The sequence below is a fragment of the Poecile atricapillus genome, chromosome 3 (genome assembly GCF_030490865.1).
Source record: "Poecile atricapillus isolate bPoeAtr1 chromosome 3, bPoeAtr1.hap1, whole genome shotgun sequence".
Lineage (NCBI taxonomy): Eukaryota > Metazoa > Chordata > Aves > Passeriformes > Paridae > Poecile > Poecile atricapillus.
Genome location: NC_081251.1, coordinates 15957627 through 15981461, shown reverse-complemented (window position 1 = coordinate 15981461; position 23835 = coordinate 15957627). Strand labels below are relative to the sequence as shown.

The 23835-nt window shown below is 39.8% G+C and overlaps 1 protein-coding gene across 1 annotated transcript in view; it reads right to left on the bottom strand.

Moving 5' to 3' along the window:
• The window catches only part of MBOAT2 (membrane bound O-acyltransferase domain containing 2), a 93147-nt gene extending 87877 nt beyond the window's left edge, over window positions 1-5270 (bottom strand). The window contains exon 1 of the mRNA XM_058836489.1: window positions 5111-5270. Coding sequence (XP_058692472.1) covers window positions 5111-5182 — 72 coding nt within the window. The 5' untranslated portion in view covers window positions 5183-5270. The remainder of the gene's footprint in view (window positions 1-5110) is intronic.
• Between the last annotated feature and the right edge of the window lie 18565 nt (window positions 5271-23835).

The following is a 23835-nucleotide window of genomic DNA, read 5'->3' as shown; positions in this document are numbered from 1 at the left end:
ACCCTTCATTTTCCTGACTGCTGCTAGCAGCACATGAGGAAAGTACAGGGCAAAGTAGGGGCACAATTTGCTTATCCTACCACTCCCTTGCCTTCAGTGTTTGCATTTTACACACCTGTGAAAGCTATTACATCTATTACTTATATATTTCCTGGATCATATCTGAAAAATCAGTAATGAGCTGCTTTGGGTTCCACAACCATACGCAAGGGTCTAAGAATCAGTGATGAAAGAAGAAAATTTGGGACACCCTTCACTTTATTCTTTTTTCTAGATTGATAATGCTTCAGTCAAATGTTAGGCCATCTTAATACTGGACAATTATAGAGGACAAACATTTTGATATCCATTCCGTGTTTAGACAAAAAGGTTTTCATCAGACTAAAACATTTCAGCCCTCAGGAGGCTACATTACATTGCCTTGGCAGAAAACAAGGGATGATAAGGCATCACTAATGTTCAAAATTTTGTGAAATAGTAGATCTAAATAGGCGACATACTCAGATTTACCCTGCAGGCAAATCAGGTACATAATGCTTCTCAGCAAAATTCCCTACCCCACCTCCAAGCCTTGCCTTTTCTCCAAACTACAGCTGTGCTCACCTCCAAGGCATCAAAATAAAGGAGAAAAAATTGCTTAATTATTTTCTTACATCATATGCATGTAAGAAATAAGTATTTCATAGTTATATACAAAGAAAATTCCTGCCCACTCTCCTTGAGGGCTTAAAGGTGAAACACAGGCTCAACATACATCAACGCTTTTATGTGGAACCAAGTGTGTTAAGGTCATGATGAAAGCAACTTGGGTAACTCTCTGCACAAAGAGACATATGCAGAAAATTATGTAAAGGTACAGCAAACTGGCTTATGAGCACTAAACAAAGGAAGTTTGTGTGGTTTATGCAATTCGTGTTAAGAAGACTTGGATTTCTATGTCTATTCTTAATAAAAAAGTCAGTTTAGATTCTCTGAAGATTGATGGCACTCACACAGAAAATTGTATTTATTCTACACAAATAAGAAAACTTAACAAAATAAAAGCTAAAATTAGACTGGGGGAAAAAAACAAAAAAACAACCCAACTGAAAACCAAGAAAAGTGTGGAAGCAGCAGAGTTGGTTTTTTTTTTTTCCTTCTGTTGAAAAAAACCACTGCTTATTTTTACATCCTGGAGTTTAAGTCAAGTGCATAATCATAAGCATGACATTTTATTCTGTCCACATATCTTCACATAGCTATATTGTTAGTAGTTGGAGCCACATTCTTCCTTTTCTTATCTAGAAGATAACCACTGAAGTTCAGACTGGTGATTGTTAAGTTCAGACCATATTTCAGGATCTCAAGATCAATCTCTTAGACAACTCATATAAAAAGTTGATGTTCAGATATTGTCACAGTCAGTCTCCTATCTCCCCTGCTCAACTATTCCTCTACTACAAATTATCTATTTCTACAACAAATGAAAGGCAGAAATAACCCCTACAATTTCTGTTCATTTTCAGTAAAAAATTTTGCTCCCTCTGGTGGAAGCAGGGAAAGGAAATGATTATTCTCTGAACTCCCCTAACCCCACAGGGACCAAAAAGAAAGCTCTGCTCTCCTAGAATCATTGTCAAAGCAAATTTAAATCTTTCCAATTTAATGACAAGTAACTGCCACATCATCATGGTAAGTCATTTGTCAATAAAAAATCAGCAAGGTAGTGATAGAATTGGAAACAGACCAAAGTCCAACACATTATTTGTCAGGCTTCACCTTAGAGAAAGAAGAAAGAAGCAGAGACATAAATATTACATGAGAACAGATGGAAAAAATATAAAGCTAGGTGACAGATGTAACTACAATAAAATAATTCAAATTGCAACGTCAATGCATTATGCAACATGTGATACTCTAGCAGCCAAATTTTTATGGTAAACCTTCCCATACTTCTCTTGGGAAGTTGTCCAGGTGGGAAGGACATGGCAACTTTTATTCCTTTTGTCCCCTGAGAAGACAAAATATGCAGCACATTAATATTTATTCACTCATTCATTAACTTTAAGGACCTAATGTGCCACAGCTGTTGACAGAATGCTTCCTTTCCTGAGCAGCCAACTTACATTCTCTAAGATGTGAAATGAAACCGTTTTTATGAGGTTTTTCACTCCCAAGCAGTGGGATTTTTTTTCCTCTGACAAAACACAGAAGAAAGGTGAGTTTGCTGTGGGTTCTTGCTCACACCAAGCATCTTCCCTTTCATCAAATGACTGAAAATAACATCAGAAAAACTGGCCCAAGAAGCCCATAAAGAACACAGTAACTTTTTCAAGTAGCCCTTTAGGTTAACTTGGTGCAAGACAAAACAAAAGCCAAAGGTAAGGTTAACACAGCAACAAGTTACTGCACAATAGCTTGTTGGGGGATACACACAGAAGCAGCAAACAAGTTCTTCTCCATTCTTTTAGCTACCTAGTACTCTAGTTCCAAGGAAAAATGTCTAAGAACAGACAATTGTTAAAGCAACACAGTTGGGCAAATAAAGGACATTTGCTGTGTCAAATGGCTCTGATGGAGCTCACCCTTCATATTTTCCACTGACCTCCAACTAGCACATAACCAACAGCATGGTCAAATCTCCGCCTCTAGCTCTGCCAAGGATTAAGTAAAAAAGGACTCAATTTCTCACACTTGATCCACACAGAAATGTGGATCTGATTGATTAATCTTAGAGACAGCAACTTCACCTTGAATTTAAATTTCTACTTCCATCCACTGCCAGCTAGGGAAGTTTCTCCATTCATTTGTTTGAACACCAGAGAGTAAGACAATATGGACACATGCTACCTCAATTTGTCTTCCAAGAGTTATACACCCTAGCAGGACAATTAAATAGTAATGGCTTAAACCTAAATAACAATTTAAGCAATATTTTGGATAAAGATTAGTATCTATTTGAGGTCAAAACTGAAAATGAGTGGAGAAAAAAACCCTACTGATCTTCAGCAGTTCTGAGTGTTGGTGTCATACCAGAGTCCCTATTTCAAGCAGCTGCTATATTGGTATGACTATAGTCATAGTACAGATTTGGAGTGAGTAGTAGAAACAATGTACTAAACCAAAAAACCCTCATTTTTCTATTATTTTTTCAAAGTAGTGCTACATTTTCATTCTGAATATGCTTATAGTATCACCAAATGTCATGCATAATCTCTGAGCAAACACACCAAAGAGTATCAGCACTTTTTCTTCCCTGCCCTCATTATCTCCTTCTTTCCTTTGATTTGATTACACTGAACACAATTCACATTCTTTCTGTATTACAAATTTACTATCAAGACAGAATCTTGAGCTGAGGCTGCAAATACCTTTGCTTTTTTTAATTTTTTTTCAGTGCAGCATAATTTTGAAGCTCTTCAATTCATACTCCAGTCACAATCGGTGCTCTTCATACACAACTGGACCTATATTATATACAGTCCACTGATGTCCGAAAACAATGTATGTCTGACTTCCAACTGCTTATAACAAATCTTCTAAACTACATGTTTAGCCACCTTCCAATGTGATTATTCCCAAAAGCTCCAACAGAGCTCAAAGTGTACTTTATGAAAACTTCTTGGCTCTACAGGAACATCTGTTGCAAAACACTCAATACAGGGAAGCTTTCCAGGCTTTGATAAAATGTAATTTCATTATCATCAAAATGTGGTATCCACAATATTAAAACAATTTTGGCAGTAACCACACCATGTCACAAAACAATTAAATTTATAACTACTAATATGAGTAGAAAATTAGACATCCCTGGCATCATGCCATAAAAAGATGGTCAACTCTGATGTGTTTTAAAGTACCCTGTAGAAGCTGTATATTTTATGGAATAAACACGTGGCACCTGGCAACAGCAGGTTACCACCTGTAGGTATGAGGCACCAAGCCATGAGGTGCTATCGATCCCAGCCACAGGTATCATTGCAAGGGGTGCCCAGTATCTATTCCACCACAGGAAGCTCAATTTCAACTTGCCTGTTTTACCAGTTTTCTAGAAGGTACTTTTTCATGTATATCCTTTACTATGGTTCCATTCAAACAAATGGCTGGGGAATGGGGGAGGAAAAAAGAAGAATGAGTAACTCAGACACTTCCAAAATACTTTCTCTAGGCATGCTCCTTCCTCTGTATTTAATTTGAGTTACTTCTCTCACTTATTACATGTATTTTGTAAAACCAAGCCATCAAAGTCTCCCTCTGCTGAAGCACAGACTATTTTCTTTAACATGTTTCACTCATATGTACCTGAATGAAGCTTTAAAAAAAAAATTCCTAACATGAAATTTCTTGGTGCTACAAAATTTATATGAGAAGGTACCTCAGATTACTTTTCTTATGTATTCCTAAATACATAAATATTCTGTAGATATACGCAGTGATAGACACTTCCCCCATAAACAAACATTCTAGTCCAACTTCAGTGATTAAACTCAGCAAACCTCAGTTTCCCAATCTTATTTTGTAATCTTCTAATGTTTCATGAAGACACCAGGATTAAGAGCCTTCAAGAATTTTTATATCACTTGGACAATAGATACCACAGAAATGCTCTGCCTACAAAGCACATACGAATTCCCAGCAGCATTGTGTGCGGCGCACATTATTTAACACCGCGTGTAAACCCCCCGGCAGGCGCATCTAGGCGCAGCGCGCTGCTTTGCATTTGCAATTATTACCCAACCTTTGCATCCCTTGCGCTGATACCGGCCCCATTCCCAGCTGCGGAGCCGCATCTGGCCGACTGACGATGCCAACAAGTTGGGGCGCGGCAGGGCCGGGCAGGACAGGGTTGGATGAGGGCGGGATGCTGGACCAGCCGCGGCGGGCGCGGAGCGGGCGCACCTGCCCGCGAAGCGCGGCCGCCGCCCCGGCGCCCCCCCGCCCGCGGGCGCGGAAAGGAACCGCGGCCGCCCCCCGCTCCGGGCGCTGCCCGCCCTGCCCCGGCCCCGCGGATGGATGGAGGGGCCGCGGGGGGACGGGGCGGAGCAGGACGGCGCGGAGCGGGGGCGCGGTGCGGTCCCTCCCCGGCGAGCCCGCGGGAGCGGCGGCGGGGCGGGCGCCTCCCCATCCTCACCTGGTCGACGGGCAGGCGCACGGCGTTGCTGAGGGGCTGCAGCAGCGTGGAGCCCGTGGTGCTGGTGGCCATGGCGAGGCCGGGGAGCCGCTCCCCGCCCGGGCTCCCGCGGCGGCGGCGGCGGCAACAACGGCGGCGCGAGCGGCCCCAGCCCCGCACGGCGCCGTGACAACAAGGGGCGGGCGCGGTCCCGCCGATGACTGACAGCGCCGGCTGCCAATCGCTGCGCGGCGCCGCCGCGGAGTGACGGGCGGGCTCGCCCAATCCCCGCCCCCCGGCGGGCTGGGCGGGGCGAGGCGGCCCCGCGGCGGCCGCTCCGCGCTGAGGGTGGGTGGGAGCTGCGCGCAGGTACCGCGCAGGGCCCGGCGCGCTCCCTCACCCGGTCCCAGCCTGCGCTAGGGGACCTTCTGCTCGGGCCTTCTCCGCAGGAAGAGAGTTAGACATTGGAACGGGCTGCCCAGGGCGGTGCTGGAGTCACCGTCACTGGAGGTGTTTAAGGAAAGACCGCTGAGTGCTGATGTGGTTGTCACAGTGGTGTCCGCTCATAGGCTGGACTCGATGATCTCGGTGTCTTTTGATTCTGAGCACTGACCTGCGTCCAGGTTCGCGGGGTGAGAGCTGGGGTGCGGGTGGGTGATGGATGCGAGCACCTAATGGGAAGAGGCAGTTCCCTGCTCGGGATGGGCAGGCAGGGACAGCCGGACAGGGACAGCCGGACAGGGACAGCCGGACAGGGACAAGCCGGACAGGGACAAGCCGGACAGGGACAGCCGGGCAGGGAGCGCGGTGCCGGCGGGGTCGGTGCCCTGCGGCCCAGGTGGCCCCTGAGGAGGTGTCTGTCGCTGAGGGTAACTCCAGAACGTGTGGGTACAGATACACGTTGAGGTAATGAAGAGTTCAGCTCATGTCCGGCTCCTTCTCGCCCCTTCGCCCAGACATGGACGCTCAGCACTCACAGGGATGAGTGGTGGATACGCACAGGGCATGAGGGTGGCCTGGAACCCTGAAGAGGTGGTGCAAGAAAAGTGTTAAAGAAATCCTGTTCTACAGCCACCCACAAACTTAATGAAGTCTTATAATGGCTGTAAGATACAGTTTTAATTTTATTATTGGCCTATTTCTTAAATACGGAAATGTGAAATGGTAAAAGCATCAGTACTTCTTCAGCGGGTTCTGTCTAGCAGTGCTGTTTCCTCAAAGAAAGCAAGAAGTGATGTGGTGATGGCAATAGTACTGAATTGGTGCACAGCACAGCTCTTCCACCTGTCCAGTCACCACTGTCTAGTGTGAAACAGAGTAAACACTTCAGTGAAAGTATCACATTAGGGAAGTGCAGAAAACTCTGCCAGATGAACTTGTGCTGCAGGCTATTTATTAAGGCATTCTGCTTTAGTGCCCTACCTGCCTATTTACTTACCTTGGAGCTTTCTGTAGATTTTCTTTTCCTATGAAATAACTGAAATATTAATTGTTCTAAAAGACATTGTGAAGGACGTTCCAAAGGAATATTCTGGTCTCATCTATAAAACTGCTCAAGAACCCTGTGTCTCTTGAGATAAAACTGCAAGTTATTACATGCAGTTTGTCAAACATTTTTTGTAATTTTTGTATGTTGCACATCTAAACACATACAATTAGAAATTTGCCCTCAACACTAAAAAGTCACCATTTTAAGCACGTAAAAGATAAAAAACATTGTCCAATATCATACTAACAATCTGAGTGCGTCTGGAGTAGTGGCCAGGTGTAGTGATTTACATAGTCATTTAAGTTCATGGTTAATGCTAATTGGTAATAGCAGGAAAATGGAGGCAGGCGTAATTATCTGAAAACACAAGTTGTTTCTCTCACTGAATTGCAGACTGCACTCTGTACTTATGTTTAGCTTGTGGTAAGGTCTTTTGTCTGAATTTAAGGAGACTGGTTAGTAGGTGCAAATAAGTGGTTTTAATTAGATTTCTCCACTGCATGACAGGCAATTACATTTGTGGTTGCGTCTGCAGCTGCAGAAGCAATAGTATAATGTTTTTGTAGTAAAGCAAAAAGAGCTGTTTTCAGAAAGAAAAAAACCCCAAACTTTTCCCAATTAATTCTGAATCAGTCTCTTAAATCTAAACCTGCAAATTATATATGGATATATGTGTGTGAATAACTTCATAGAAGTGCAGTGTCACTAGGCTCAGTACAGTCTGCATTACACTCTACATATGTGTATATGTATATGGAGACACAGCTCACTTTATCTGATTTTCTTTTATTAGGAAGATGCATATCTACACACAGAAATCTTTGGAAATCTTAATCTAAACATTCTCTAATGAAGCCCCAAAAGAGCTGCTTTAGAAAAGGCTGATGCCTAATTCTGAATCAGTCTAATCACAAGAAATTATTCTGTATAAATCCATGGAGGTGCCATTACTGACACCGATGAAATACTGGCAGCAAAGAATTGACCTACTGAATGAACTCCTTATTTCCAATTAACAAAATGCCTGAGAACAAACTCATGGCATCACAGCATAAATGTTGGTTGGATTTAAATTTGTTTTATTTTTATGGCAAATTTTATTATTTTGTCAGTGTATGTATTCTTGCAATGTTCAGAAAATAGCAAAAATGTTCTTTCCTGTATGACTCCTAAGGTCCTAGGAGTTCATTGGTCAAAGATACATCTATACTGTGTATCACAGTATTATTATAAATAGTTCACACCTCGGGCATTAAGTTGCATAATTATGTCTTTCACAACTTTTCAGTGGAGAAATGTGGTGTTTTGAGAAGACTTACGTGTGCTCTTACGTAGGAAGGTGTGTGCTGGGGAACACAACATCACAGAAATACATCATGAAAACAGTTACAAAGTAATAGTCCTTTTGTTGAAACCCTCCCTTGGTGGGGGAGATTGGCTACGTGGAAGAACAAAAGATGTCCTGCCCCACAGAGCTGAAAATATAAGTTTGCAATTAAATGTGAAGTGTAAAAATGTTGCTCGAGAAGAAAGCAACAGGAAAATAAGGGATTTCTGACAGAGAAAATGTAGCTTGTCTTTGATGTCTGCTGTGTGGTAAGGACTGTCACAGGCACTGCAGTAAAACTAGGTCTTCTGCTTTTCCTCTTTTTTTTTTTTTTTTTTCTTTGAAAGAAGGTTTTATTTCAGATGTTTTCAGAGAACTTCCTGCCTGTGTGCAAATACTGAGTGTGGGAAGGTGAAGCATTGTCTGGCGACAGGTAGCATTCTGCGTCACATTGACACAATGACAATGCAGTTGGTCCTGAAAGGTAAATGATGCTGTGAAAACAAAGGCTGGTGAGTGATACATAGAAGCTGATGTTCTGAGAGTAGTGAATCTGTAAAATTTTATGTGAATTGGACAGTTTTCAATAAACTTGACTTACATTCCTACTGTTTTAATATTTTCATGTAAGAGAACAAGAAGTGATACTTCCACAAGGAAATTCTTTCCACCAAAGGCTGTCAGACAGAATTCAGGAGGGGGTGGTGATTTAAGTAATTTCAGGAGAGTGGCCTGACATACCATGAACAACTTCTGATGTTCTACTTTTGATTAAGTTTTTATGGTCCCATAAATGCCTATAGTTCCTGGGTACAAAAGTAATCAAGAAGGCATCTCAGCCCTACAGAGATTTCTCAATCTGTCAGGATGAAGTAACAAACACTAGAGGCTTTGTGTAAACTTTGTTTATTTGAATGACAATATAAGATACACAGGTGCTAACAGTACCAGTCTTCCCATATGACACTCTACGATAAAATAACAAAACAAGAAGCACTGTGGCAGAGGACAGGAAGGGATAAAGTCTCTAGATGCACCATTGTGTACAGTTCTTGTTCCTCTTTGTTTGATAAGGCTGTTCTAGGAACACATTCACAGTCAGAAAATAGGAACAGTTACTGAAAGTCCCAACTTTCAGTTAGAAATTAATGAAAAGGAAAATGAGTTTCAGTGTTAAAGAGTTGACCACTTTTGCACATCAAGTCTTATTTTAGATTTTACTGTCTGGCTTGCTTAGCCTGAAATATTTGAGACTTCATTCCAGAGAGAAGAATGTTTCAGCAAAAGCTGATGCCAGTCAGATGGAAATAATTTTAATTTAAAAATCTACTCTTAAAACTTAGGTATTTTTATTTTTCTCTCACCCTTTCTGCAAAGCAGTCTTTTGCTATATCTTTAAATATTCTGCACAGCATAATAAGCTTCACATGCATCAGCTGTTTTCTGAAATGATATAATCTTTAATTAGCCATTTCAGCTATTTTAGTGATTTAGCGGTTTGTGTAATTCCTTAATATCTGTTGGAATTCTTCATTATGATACTGTTGATTGCTAGTTCAAGTAACGTTTATTTGTCTCTTTCTCTCTACTTATGAGGAAAAATATAAATACCCTTCGGCAGTTTAGATACAAGGTAGATAAAATCTCCCTTTGGCTCTTTAGCAGAATGCTTTGGTTTCAGATTTTTGACTTACTTTAGTCTTAGAGCTGCTCTGAGAGTGAGCAACCTTCTCTGTTATTAAGGCAGCAATCAGTTTCAATCAACATTTTTTCTTCCAAGTGCTAACATCTTGGAAATTCTCTTATGGAGAAATGCATTGGTATCTCTTGAAAGCATAGAGTCATGTTCAGCTCAGACCATTTTGGTTTTTAATTATAGTGCAAAGTCTGTTAAAAAAATCAGTCAGAGCTTCTAAAGAAGGATGAGTGAAAGCTGACTAAAGCTTACTGTTTAGCTGTAAGTATCAAACTTATATACAGATCTTAGAAGCTGTAATTTCTTTGCTAAAGAAACTTCCTGCTTTCATGACAAGGTCAAGCCGACTGACTTCAACAAGAAGTTACTCTGATAAATGGGTTACCTTTTAAAAGCAAATTCTACTCAAAAATTCTTTATGGAGAAACAGTTGAAACTGACAGTGTACAGCATTTCAAAATGTAATAACCAGTGCCACAGGCCGTTGGGGTTTTGTTGTCACTCTGATAATTGAAAACTTTAAGGAGTAGAAGCCTTTTTTTTCAGAGCTAAAATGAAAGCAATGAACTTCAAAGCTAGGTTATGAGTTTAAGAACAGCTGTTTTGAGCTTAATTAAATATTTATTATAGACTGTGGGAGAGACAGTGGATGGGAGAGGCTGGTGATAATCTTGCAAGGAGCCTACTACTATAAAACAGTAGTAAAGAACTGGCAAGTCTACCTTTTTCACTGATTTAACTATTTAAAAAAAAAAACATATTCAGATGAAATGTATATGAATAAGTTTACAGTGAATATATAATGTGTGTATATATATATATATATTATTTCCTGTCATACTCTAACAGCAGGACATGGAAATAACAGCTTTTACAAGTTTCTCAGGTTTCTGGGCTGTCTGTGTATCGTGTTTCCTTGGCTGAAAGGGGAGACCTGACTTTCCTCAATATCAGATATTACAAGTTCTCAAACTGATCCTTGCTGCTTAGAAAGCTCAGTTCCCAAGATTCCTCCCACTTGCCGTAGGTGAGTGCAACAAGATAGGACTAAGATTATTCTTTATTTGGATTAATTGTTTTTCAAATAATAACATGCCTCATTCATCCCAAAGTTGCTTTAGAGTTGTTTTTAATGCCAAGATATGCTTCCAGAATAAAATTAGTTTGCTCTAAGAGCAAAATTTGAACTGTAGGAAGGGGGATGCAATGTAAATAACAAAAACGCAATTTAAAATTAGGCTTACCAAGTAAGTTTTCCTTTCAGCTACTTCAAGTTCACAGCTTAAAGGAGAGAAAGGGAGAACTATGGCATTTTCTTTTTCTGTATCCCAGGACTGGCTCACACTAAATAGCTTTCTTAGTCCATATGGCCATTGCTACTTAGTTTGGGGTGATTCTCCCTGTTCTTATGTATTATCATCTTCAATCTTATCGTATTTCTGTTCAATAAGAAGGAGGAAATTTTCCTTCAGGAGTTCCTAGTGTTAGTCTTGTGTGTTCATTTGAGTTTAAATTATTCTCCTATTTTCAAAACATTTTTAAAGTTTTTGTCATAAGACTTCTTCAGTGTCCATGTTTCATTGTCTGTCATTCATTTTAAATACATTATTACAATTGCACATATCTGCACTAGAAATATGAGGTTGGATGTACAATGCTTCATTCCCGCTTGTCCCATCATTCCTATTATTTTCTTGTCCACATACTATTGGAACTCCTGCTCTTAAAATTCCTCTCTTGCTGCTTCTGACTTCAACAACATCAGTAAGCACAGCCTGAGGTGCCTCCTTTTTGACAGCCACTAGGTCACAATGGACTTTTTAGTGATCAGAACTGGTGGTGTGTGGGAGAACCAGGTTGGGTGACATGATGAATGGAAAGTAGGTACTTGGGATGTTTGACCTGTTCTGTTGCACGGAAACAGCTCAGTGCAATTGAACTCATCGCTGGATGTTTCTGCAATTGCTCTGGTATTCACCTGCTTCTCCAGTGCCTTTCTCTTGCTTTGTACAACACACAAGAAGCTGTTGCTGTCTGTCCTAGTGGCTGAGCCTTCACTGTTCAGAGCAGCAGGACAGGCTGGTCAGCTCAGAGATCTACAGACCTGAGAGGAAATGGACCAAGACCCTCACACTGTCAGACACTGAGCATAAAAATACTCCACTGAGGTTTACTTTTGTTCATTGTATCTTAGCTTGCTCTCTTGTCTGCTAAGCATCCATCTGCAAGCATAAGGGGATATGGAGCATGAGCATTCTCCAAATACAGATTTGTGAGATAAGTCATAATACAATAGTCCTCCTAACAACATGCCCAAAACTTTAGTAAGTAATATTCTGGGAAGAGTAGTCAAAGATGCATGCTAGTGTTCATGTTTCTGAGAGTTATTTCAAGTCATATACAAGCTCAGATCTGTGTTCCATTTCTATAAGTGGTGTTACTTGAATAAGTGAAGGCATTTGCATAAAGTTCAGTCATTCAGTCAAGGAGCAGTCTTCCTAAAATTGCACTATGTGTACCTTAAACACTCTAGAATATTAATTTATTTTTCAGAAAACCAATCTAGGAAACTCAAGAAGCATTTTATCAAATTGAATATACTCATTGGTATATATAAGTTTTTCTTTTTCCCTGATAGTTCAGATAGATATATTTATCCTGCTGTGCTTCATTCTTTTCATCCTTTACATTGTGTATAAAAGCAGGGTTTGTCTATTATCTCCTCCATGGTTTTTGAGATTGGTGTTTATGATGTAAGTAAATTCAGTGTTTCTAATAACTTTAATCAAGGTGTGAGTATTCAGGGTCATGAATGATGATCAGGCTGAATGAAAAGTATTCCATCTCTTTCTTCAAGTTAGTAGCACCTCCATCACGTCTCTGAAAATCAGGATTTATGTCTGCATATAACAAAATCTGTTCATAACATCAACTGCTAGGCCAGCCAGAATAGTCCATTTCATGATGTTTTGTCCACAGATCTTTGTTGTAGACAGCAAATCTGTCTGACATTGCCGCTTTTGTGATGATCCTGCTCCTAGTTTTGGCATTTTTATTGACCAAATAGGATTACATTTACTTTTAATAAAGAATTAACTATTAAAGATTTCATAGGACCACTGCATCTCCTTGTCTAGAAATTTTGTGAAAGAATGTAGAACAGACAACAAATTTAAAAACATGTATTTATTCTTTTGAAATCACTACCAGAACATAACAGTCTTTTTAAATGTATTTTAAAAAATAAAAGCAACAGTAGAGATAATTTAAAATCACGAAGGATATAAATCATTAAGACTTGAACTTTAAGTTATTAAGATAAGAAATTACTGTTCTGTCAAAGAAACTTATGTGTGGGTTATTACATAATTGACTTCTCAAATCTTTGCACCTTTTTGAAAGACACTAGGGAGAGAGAGAATGCTAAGCCACTGATCAATTCCCTAGTGCAGTCAAGTTCCTTCTCTTCCCATTTCTGTTAGAGAGTTATTGTGTCACAGCGAAGAAATACTAACTGCAGGATCTTGCCATATATAACACTGCAGGGGACCCTTGAAGCTGACTGGAGCCCTGTTCCTGCAATGCTCCAGTCAAGTTAATATCATGAACTGTGTGATTGATGTTCTCAGGGCTGCACTCCCTGCTGCTTTAAACAGGAAACTCTTCCAGTGTTGCTTCAGCTCAGTGAACGGGGCCACTTCCTTAACAATACAATAACAGGAATTCGATCAGAAACTTCAAAATTCAGTTCTCAAAGGCATGACGATTGCTTTAATTCTTGCATTATCTGAAGTATTTAGGTATAAGTTATGGATTTTATTTGAAAAAAGAATGCTTTCCTCATATTCTTTTCACAAGGAGGAATTTGGCTTTTTAATGATAATTAAAATATTGTTCCAATTTTGTGAGAGATGTATCATTCTTCTTTCCCTAGACTAGATTTATATTGCCAATATCACAATATGATTCTGCAGGAAAATGCCCTCAGTTTTTCATCTCTCAAGGTCTATGTTCACCACTGAGAATAGTAGTTTTAAACAGATATTGTTCAGGTGCAGGATGCTCAAGAGGCATCCCTCAGTCATTGTCCGTGTTCATTTGATACTTCTAATACAGATACAAAAATATTACACCTAAATAAAACTGAATTATTCATACCACAGAACTAAATTATTTGCCTTAGTTTTTATTGGTCAGATTTGCTTTCAGGGATCCTAGGCCGTGGAAATCAGTGGTAAAGTTGGGAGCTCTGAAGACTTAACCTCAGCTGAGGAGGATTGAGTTAGGAAATGTTTAAACAAATAGAGCATAAAAAAGTCAGTAGGATTTGGTGGGATTCAACCATGCATGCAGGGCTGCTATCAATTGTATCTGGAAGATCATGGAAATGAGAGGAGGTTCCTGGAGCCTGCATGAAAAGAAATGTCCATGCTGTATTCCAAAAGGGCAAGAAAGAGAATGCAGGGAACTACAAGCTTGTCAGCCTCACCTAAATCCCTGGGAGAGGGTAATATAGCAAATCCTCAAGAAAATTATTTTGAAATATATCAGAGACAGGATGATAGGAATTGTCAACATGGATATAAATGCAGGAAACTTTGCCTGACCAATCTGGTGGCCTTCTGTGATGGAAGAGCTGGCTTTGTGGATGAGAGGAGAGTGGGGCATGTTTATCTTTGCTTTAGCAGGGTTTTCAATGCTGTGTCCTGTAATGTACATACAGACAAACTGATGAAGTGCAGACTAGATGAATGAAGAGTGAGATGGACTGAAACTGGATGACCTGCTGGGCTCAAAGGGCTGTGCTAGGCACAAAGTCCAGCTGGAGCTCAGTCATTAATAAAGTACCACAGGGATTGATACCAGGGCTTATACTGGGTGATGCTGTCAGAGTGCACCCAGAGCAAGTATCCAGACAATAGAAGGTTGAGAGGAGTGGTTGAGACCAGGTGTTTGTGCTGACATTCAGAGGGACATCACCAGGCTCAAGAAAGGGGCCAGTTCTTGTTCTTGAACCTCATAAAATTCAACAAAGGGAAATGCCAAGTCCTGTAGCAGCTGAGGATTAACCCTATGCACTAGTACACACTGCAGCCTGGGAAGCAGCTTTACAGAAAAGGATCCAGGGCTCCTGCTGGGCAAAATGTTGACTGTGAGCCAGCAATGTGCAGTTGCAGAAAAGGCAGCCAACAACATCCAGGCATTGCCAGTAGGTCAAGGGAAATAATTCTTCCTCTCTAGTGAGGCACTGGTGAGACCACACCTTGAGACCTGTGTCCAATTCTGGGCTCCCCAGCACAAGAAATACACACCCATAGTGGAGATAGTTGAGTGAAAGGTTGCAAAGCTAATTGGGAGAATGGAGGATGTGTCATACAAGGAGAGGCTGAGAGAGCTGGAATTTTTAACCTGAAGGAAAAAGGCTCAGTAGATCTTATCAGCATGTGTAAATACCAGAAGGGGTTAAGGTATTAAAAGACCATGGAACCAGTATCTTTTCTTTCTGCTGCCCAGAAAGGACAACTGGCAATAGGCACAGGTTGAAAGACAGGAAATTCCACTTAAATATATGAAAAACTTCTTTAGAGTGAGGGTGGTCAGACACTGAAACAGGAGCAGTTGTAGAGTCTTCAGCCTTGGAGACCCTTGAAATCAATTGGATAAGGTCCTGCACAACCTGTTGTAGTTGACTGAAGTTTGAGGAGGGTAGGGCCTGAACTCAACATTCTGGTGAGGTCCTTTCATGATTCTATTGCTCTGCTGTGAGAATATCAGATTAGGGCAGCCATAAAGGTTTGAGGTAAATTCTGCCATTTACAAATGGAGCATAAGAGCATAAGGAGCAAGGTAAAGCCTCAAAATAAATTGTTGGCTAGGAGTTTCTATTAAAGAATACTGGATTTGTGCATATCAGGAGTGCAATACATATAAACACCAATGCTTGCAGAGCAGACCTAAACTTTCCCTTCTGGCATTCTCTACTGATTTGCTAATGGATGTTATGCAGATTGGGGTTTTTAATTGTAGAGGGACCTTTGAATGAAAAAGTAAATAAAAGTCTTTCTCAATTTCTGTTGGAATCTGTTAATTCAAGGAGCCTGCTGGGAAACCCTATTGTTCAACCATGCAGAGATTTGTATTTTTAATGTGTTTTCGAAGGACTCAATTCAACTTTCAAGTCCAAGAAATTGCAAGTTGTGGCTTTTATGTATATGTGCAAGGATATCACTAAATAAAGGGGAAGCAGCATAAAGATCCTTCTCTCTGCCATTTCATTGAATCTTTGTTTAGTAGCTCCCATATACTTTATGGATCTTGGAGTCATCTGGACTGGTGGGAGGTTTTGGATAGTGCCAGGTATGGCACTCAGGTAAATAATTCCTGTTCCTGCAAGTTACTCTCAGCTGCGGTTTTACCTGCTCTGGATTAAGTTCTCTTCCTTTTTTTCGGTTTTTCTTTTATTTTCTTTTTCTTTTTTTTCCCTGTGTTCTATATTTCCCCTCCCATATCCTTGTGGGGAATGGCATGTCACACACCTGGAGACACACCAGACTTAAGCTTGAGGTTCTCCCTTGGATAGGAGATTCTACAGCCGGTCTTCAATATTCAGACATTTCTCATGGATCTACATTTTCAGCTGTGTGGAATTTAGCAAAGATTCAAAAACTTCCTTTTCCTTTCATCACAGGCTCCAATAATCTCTTTTTGGCCAATGTGCAATTAGTCTGTCCAAAACAACTGCAAAGGCTTTCCCTCCTTGTTTTTCAGTAACAGATGGGTGTTACTGCTTGTGTGTTTGGGAAAGAGGACAAAGACTGGACATCTATTTCTCAGCCATCTGCTGCCTTGTCAGCCTCTTTCTTTAAACTGTGTTATAGAAGAGGAGTAGCAGGGTCTCCAGTATGACAGTTCTACATAAATAAATAAAAAAGCATGGTTCCTTCTCAAAAAATTTACAGTTAGAGAAATGCCAAGAAAATAATCACTGAGGCTTCATATAGGTAAGTTGCATCATGTACCATAAAAAATATTAATTCCATATTTGAAGTAAATATCTCATGTATACAATTCCACCATAGATCCTAAAAAAAGGGCAGAATTTTATTTTTAGATTTTGGAGCACTGCAGAAGACTATATATGTGTTTTATACCTGACATGAAAAAGCCTGTTGACAGATTTGCTTGTATTGAAGTCAATGAAAAGTTTATGCTGTTTAATTGCATTATTCTCCCCCTTGCTCATGTAGATACTTGGGTTTGTCCTGCAAATTGGAAAATTCAAACCTTTTATTTATTTTTTTTTGGTTATCCCCATCTACTTTCTGAAACTTTTGGAAGATTATAATAGCCATGTGCATACTGTGCTGCTTGGAACTTTGTTGTTTTGCATTTTACTGGGAGGAGCATTTCTGGTTTCCTACAGGACCCAATAAAACTACCTTCTCCCCTTGGGAAAGTGATTTGTGCTTTTTTATTAGTCCACATCTAGAGGCTATTTTGATCCTCCAAAGCTTGCACTTTGCTGAACTAGATTCTGAGTTTCCTGCTTAATAATGTGAATTCAAAACTAAACTAAACTAATCTAACCCCTTCCCTCCCCCCCAAAAAATAAATTAGAAACCAGCAATAAAAACATGGATCTTCTTTATGTCTGCAAGTCATGTTTTCTTTCTGGGGAACAATCCACAGACTTACTGCACAGAGGCAATACTGAAGGAAGGAAGCAGTACAGGTGTTAAAGACTTGATATTTTGTGGGCTTTTCTGAGCAGGAAACACTGCCTGAAATCTCTAGTGTCTTAGTCAAGAAATGGTAGAGATTGGCTACCCTAGACTAGCATTGGAAGTAAACTATTAGACTCAATTTCCAAGCCATCTCATCAGGAACACACCTGAAATATTTTTTTGTTTGTTTTTAGAGTGTTCTAGTTACAGAATACAAATATTCCTGTAATTGCTGTATTTGAAAGAGCCAAGTTAACCTCAAATAGTAGTGTTCTTCTGTCCTGCAGGATTAAGAGACTGTTGGGGAACATTAACAAGCACCCATTTGGATGAAGCCTCTGTTTCAATATGTTCTGAAACAAGTGAACCCACACCTCCTTGGAGAGCAAAAACCTATGGCCACGTGTACTCTATCACAGTTTAGGAACAACTGAGTCTGTCATCTTCTGACGTGGCCTGAAAGCCTGACATGATATGGGATGTTCTTAGTTGTTCATAGGTAACAAAGTCCCACAGTCATAAAATAGTCACCTAAACCATGTTGACCTAAGCCAAGAGGTGCTGTTGAAATGAATGTTGAACTTGTTTAATTCCGTGTCCTTTACAGATACGTATAAGTAACTAATACTTACACTTATTATTATTATGCTACTAATATATATATACTATATATATACTATTATATAGTATATATATACTATATATACTAATAGTATATATAATATATATATACTATTATACTTATTATATTATACTACTTATAAATAACTTATAAGTAGATGCCTGCAACCATGTACAGTGTTAAGTTGCGAAATATCTTACAACATGTTGTCCTCATTTCTTTCGTGCTGTGTGGCCTATATTTGCTTAAACTTCTACTTTTTTGTGACTGTTCTTCTGCCCAGGGTCTTTTGACATAGATTAATCCGTAAAATGTACAAGAAAATATTTAAGTAGCCCCATCAGATCGCTAGGAAAAGTAAATGTACTTTTAAACTGTGGTATTATATGCAAACAAGCCAAAATTCAACCTGTGAAATGCTTGGACTGGGACAGGAGTTGTAGTTTCTTCTGCATTTGAGGGTTTGCATTTCCCACAGGTCTCTTCCTTTGGCATGTACTATGGCCGCTATGTGAGGTCACACAAGCATCTCATAAAATGCTCATTTTCACCTTTTTCATTCTCTGAAAAACAATAGACCAAAGTTTAGAGGAGTTTGGGATGCTTGCCTCTGAAACTGGAGGGGAACTTGTGGGATGAGGATCATGTGTACCTGTGTCTGTAGGAGACTTTTTGGAGACTTTTTTCTCAGAGCATGGCAAAAGTACCGGTGGCTTTATCATTCGGCCAATGCTCCAAGTGTTTCTGGTCTCTGTCCAGAAAAGGATTTATTTTTTAAGAACCCTGACAGGGCTTTCCATTCCCCCATGCCTGCAATATTTTTTGTGATTTTTGCCTCTTAATGTGGGTAAGGGGTGCATTTTCTCCTGGCCTCACACTGTGGTGACCATATACTCATGCTCCTGTGTTTTCACAGTATTTGCAGTGGGGAAAAAACAGTCTTTTCAATATTCTTTTTCAGATATCAAGACCCAGATTTTCAATATGAAAATTAATTATTTTTACATTTCAGAATTGCGGTCTGCAGATTTTATTTTATTTTGTCTTATTTCCCCTTTGAGCTCAGCAGACCTCAGAGGTATCTGGGAAATTGTATGAGTGACAACAGATCATGTTGTGAGAAAGTAGCTTTTGTTATTTGTTGCTTTCTTTAAATCACCTTTTATAAGCTTACTAACTTCCTATGGAAGTGGCTTGCCTTTTGGTATTGATGTGTCTAAACAGACAATTAGCATCTTAGTCTTGGACCTGTTTGATTTTCTTAGAGCTTGGGCAGCCCACTAGTGATATTTATATCTTAGAAATCCCTGAATGGAGAAGAGAGGGAATGTCTGAGGCCAGCATGGCCTGAACATTCTCTTCAGGCTCTGCAAAGTTTTAGAATAGCCTTCTGAACAAATAATATGTAAATTGAGAAATTTTCTGAACTACAAAAGCTCAAACACAAATTGGTCACTATAATGTGACCAAATCCACTGCCTGAAATGTTTTTTCCTTTAAATTTGTCAGTTATTACTTTATATATGGATCTAGAAGAGTGCTGATCTGAAGTAATTCTTTTTTGAGTTATACCTGCCAACCAGCATTTTCCCAAGAATGGCTTATCTGCCACAGCAGAGGGGGCAGAAGTGAGTTTTATGTAGTTTATCACCAGGACCTCCCATGATAGAGGTCTGCCTCTGTGACTGTTCAAAGGACCCCTTGCCAAAAGCACTGGCTGCTGCACTGCCTGGTTCAGCTTCCACCTAAAACAGTAGAACAGACCTCTGGTGACTTTTCATGTTAACAGATGTCATCCACTAAATCGTGTCAGCCTCACAATTTAAAAGTTAATCAAAACTTAACTTTCCTTGAACTTTTCCTTAGACTGATTCACAAGCACTATTCTTACACAGACAATGATGACAATGGTTATTAGTGAAGTATAAGTTGCAGAATTTACCACATGCAATAAACCATATTGATTTAGGGGACAACCCTCTATAAAAGCAGATATGGCTAATATAAATTTACCTCAGATGAGATGGTTGACTTAACAGTTGTGCAGTCCTTACTGAGACAGTGTTGGGGAAGGTGCTGCACCATTATCATAGGTTTTGAAATAGCATGTCCATCAGTGATGTCTCACTCTGAAGAAATTGGCAGTATACAAGGCAGCTTCTTTTAGGGGAAAAAACTGTATGAGATTGTTTCCTTTGTAGATCACTATCCCACACCTGGCTGGAGACAGCATTCAAATCAAGTTATGCAGCACAAGCTTTCAGCTGCTCCTGAAAGCTATTTCCCATGTGAGCTGACTGTACTTGTCTGCAAGTGCTGCAACCATGACAAAACCAGACTTATTGCGATTTTAATATTTATACACATAATTGTGAATTTAAAATATATTAACCTTTAGTGGCAATTGCTGAGACATGCTTTATTGCATAATTTAAAAAACCCAACACTATGCAAATTCTAAGTTATACAATTCCTCAGTTTATGTATATAAAACCCCCTTCTATTGGCAGTCATCCATGCAAGCAGCAGCTATAAACTTCTTCCTTGGTTTCTTCCATTTCTAACTGTAGATTGTCTGTCTGTCCAGAAATCTCCTCCCTGTTTACAGAGATGTTCCTCAAACCATGGCAAGGTCAGTGCTTGATATTTTGACGATGCCACTCAGAGCATGGAAGGATTTTTCCCCATGCATCAGGTCCCCAGTAGTTCTTGTAGAATGTAAGGGAACTGTTTGTTAAGGAAGTTGTTCCAGACAAGGTGGTAGGATAAATGGCCACGTTTGTGTTGTAGTAACACTTCATGGAATGCCTTTCTATTCTCCTGTCATTTTTGTCCTTTGAAAAAGTGACTTCTTAAGAAAAAATAAAAATAAAGGATTTCAGAAAGCTTAGTACTGAAAGCAATATAAGCACTTTACTGGGCTCTAATTAGCAAAGACTGGAGGTCAGGGCATGTCCAGGCACTGTTCAGACCCTTTGCCTGTCGGAAGATTAGAGAGATATGCCTGATGCTTCCCTCAATGCTGTGTGCACCCTCGCTCAAAATGGCAGTGCTGCAATGTGCTTTATATATCAGCTGAAGTCACGGGGCCCGTGTATCCCTGCCGGGATCTGACCAGGATTTGACTGTGCTCTTCCTACTGACAATTGCATGTCAGGAGCGTGCATGGCTTGGGCTGACAGCTGGAGCAGTCCCCAGTAATGAGAGACCAAACAGAGTTGTACTATACTGCCTCAGTAAAGCAGCAAAATGGAAAAGTTTGTCCAAAGAGCAGGAGATTTGGGGATGGTGAGTGAAGGATTTACTGGGTTAACTGCCAGAAGCTTGTGGTTCTGCTGCAGCCACAGTGCAAATGCACAGGATGAAGTGGGGCCAGCAGCTGAAGCAGGTGTAGGAGTGAAATCTGAGCCCCCGAGTCAGGCTGCCCTTACACCACAGAGCAAATATAGGGGCATGGAGGTGCTCTGGGCAGAGGCGTGAGCAGGAACTCATTCCCAACCCAGCTGGGCATCGGTTCCCGGTGTGTGCTCAGGGACTGGATTATCCCAAAAATAAATGCTCATCTTTCCTCATTGGGAATGTGGGGTTTTTGCCCATAAGCAAGATTTTAAACATAGCACAATTGGACACCCATTTTCTTAATTTCTGTATCTGTTGCATCATCCCAGGAAGGCAGGCACTCTCCTGAGTTTTGGAGCAATCTGAGTCTTTCCCAAGGAATGGCTGAGAGGGCACCTAGCAGGGGAAAACCAAATGGCCACATCATCCTGATTCATCCATCCCATGTTTTCATTATGTGACTACATCCTTGTTTCCTATCAATGATAACCTTGAGATTCTTAATTTAACAAATGATCTAATTATAACTTTCGACACTACCATAAAACAATTGTCCTTAGTATTATTTTTTTCTCTTCTTTCCAGTGCTCTGAAGTAGAACTCCAGATTGAGCATAAGATTATTCAGGAATTCAGACTTAAATGCAAATTTTTGTTTAATGATAAACAGTAATAATTAATACTAATTATATGTGTATATATTATTATTATTATACAGCAAGTGCATGGCACTTCACAAATATTGATGGAGTCTGATAGTGCCAAGATAATATAAGTAAGGATAAATTTAGGCACTCAACGTGAAACAAGTGTGGTAATGCATGTGACTAATAAAAGTGTGTAATGCTTTATGCTGATTTACTAACCCTGTTGACTCACTATGTAACCAAAATCCAGTTAAAGGAACTGGGGAGTGGCTGTGTAGGACAAGGGGCAAGGACTGTACAGGCAGGAAGGGTTTGATAGGGTGGGACACTCTAAACACAAGGCGGAAAGCTTTTTATTTCCTCATTTTATTTCTTTTTTATGGTTGTCAAATTCCAGAAAAGGACAAGTTACACTGGTTGTGTCACTGAGAAGGCTGGGCACATCTCTTCATATAAGAGAATGCATCTGCTTTGAGATGGGATATTTGAAGAAGAAAGTATAAGAGGAACAGAGTAGTGTCACCTCTGCATAGCCATAGCTTTATTTGACAACCATCTCATATATTTCCTTCTATAAATTAATCAAATCAGTTTATAAGCTCTGTTTTGTTATTCGTCCTTGTAACTCCCATTGGAAGGTTTTTACAGGAACTCAGTAGTTTATTCTAGTGTCAGTGAAAATCAGCTTGTGTACCTTGACACCTACTGTGTGTTTTAATTTGAAGAGAACACCTCCTTTCATCTGCTTCTTTAACTCAAAATTTACTTTAAAGTCCCATTCCCACTGCTGGCCCTGCACTGGAAACTTCCCTTATAGGGTACCTGGCATTGTTGCTGTTTCCATTATTTTAAGTCATCTGTGTGTTGTTTCTTTCAGTTGTTGCTGTTGCCCTAATCAGTACAAGTCATTTGTTGTAAGTACAACAATTTGACTACAGTGAACTTCATTTGCTATTACTGTGCTATGTGTATTTTAAAGGTTTTCTTTAGCTATTCTATTCATACATTTCTGGGTTATTTTGAATTAGCCACTCAGCATGCTGGATTGGATTGACTGCCCAGAATTCAGTGTTCACTTGTGCTGCCTGGCATTACAAGATTTTTTTCTTTTCCTTTGGCAATCCTTAGCAGAAAGAATGGAGATCAAGTTAACAAAGCTGTGCACTTCCTTTGCTGGCATTAAATAAATGCTGTACATTTGGAGTAATTTCAGCTATTCAATCCACTTTAAGTCATTTTCAAACCAGTGTCAGACAGCCAGAAGAATCTACTGAGCTCTCATCCACTTAAGAAGAAAATGTTGTTTTTGCATTTAGAATAACTTAGTAATTTTGCTTTCTATGTACAGCTAAAAAGCAGAAGTAAAATGTGACTGAAAAACAGGCCACGAGTTTCCAGTGCTACCTGACATAAGTCACAACCTGTCACCAAGAGACAGGTAAATCCTAAGCATAAAGTCCAGTGCATACCTCATGCAATTCAGATGGGCTTTAAAATTTTCCACTCTTAACATCTTCGAATTTAACTCCAACAGCCATTTTTATTCTAGGATTAAGCAAGAGTGCATGTTGTTCCATAGAGAGTTGGTGGCCCCTTCTTAGCCTGTTGATACAGTTATGACAAATTGTTCTGAATGAAATGCACCACAACTCAGTACTTAATCTAGTTGCTTTTTAGCTGCAGTCCCAAACTTTGTTGTGGAGAAATAAAAAAAGGTGATAGAAAGAATTGGCCATAATATTCAAGAATTTTTAATCGATAAACACTGAAAATAAAGAGCTGTTAATCAATTGTGATTTAATCAAGATTTTTTTCACAAATCCAGTCAGAGATGGATGATTTCAAGCAAAAGAGGTTTGTTATATCTAATAATATATTGTTTGCTACTGTACAGCATTGGGGA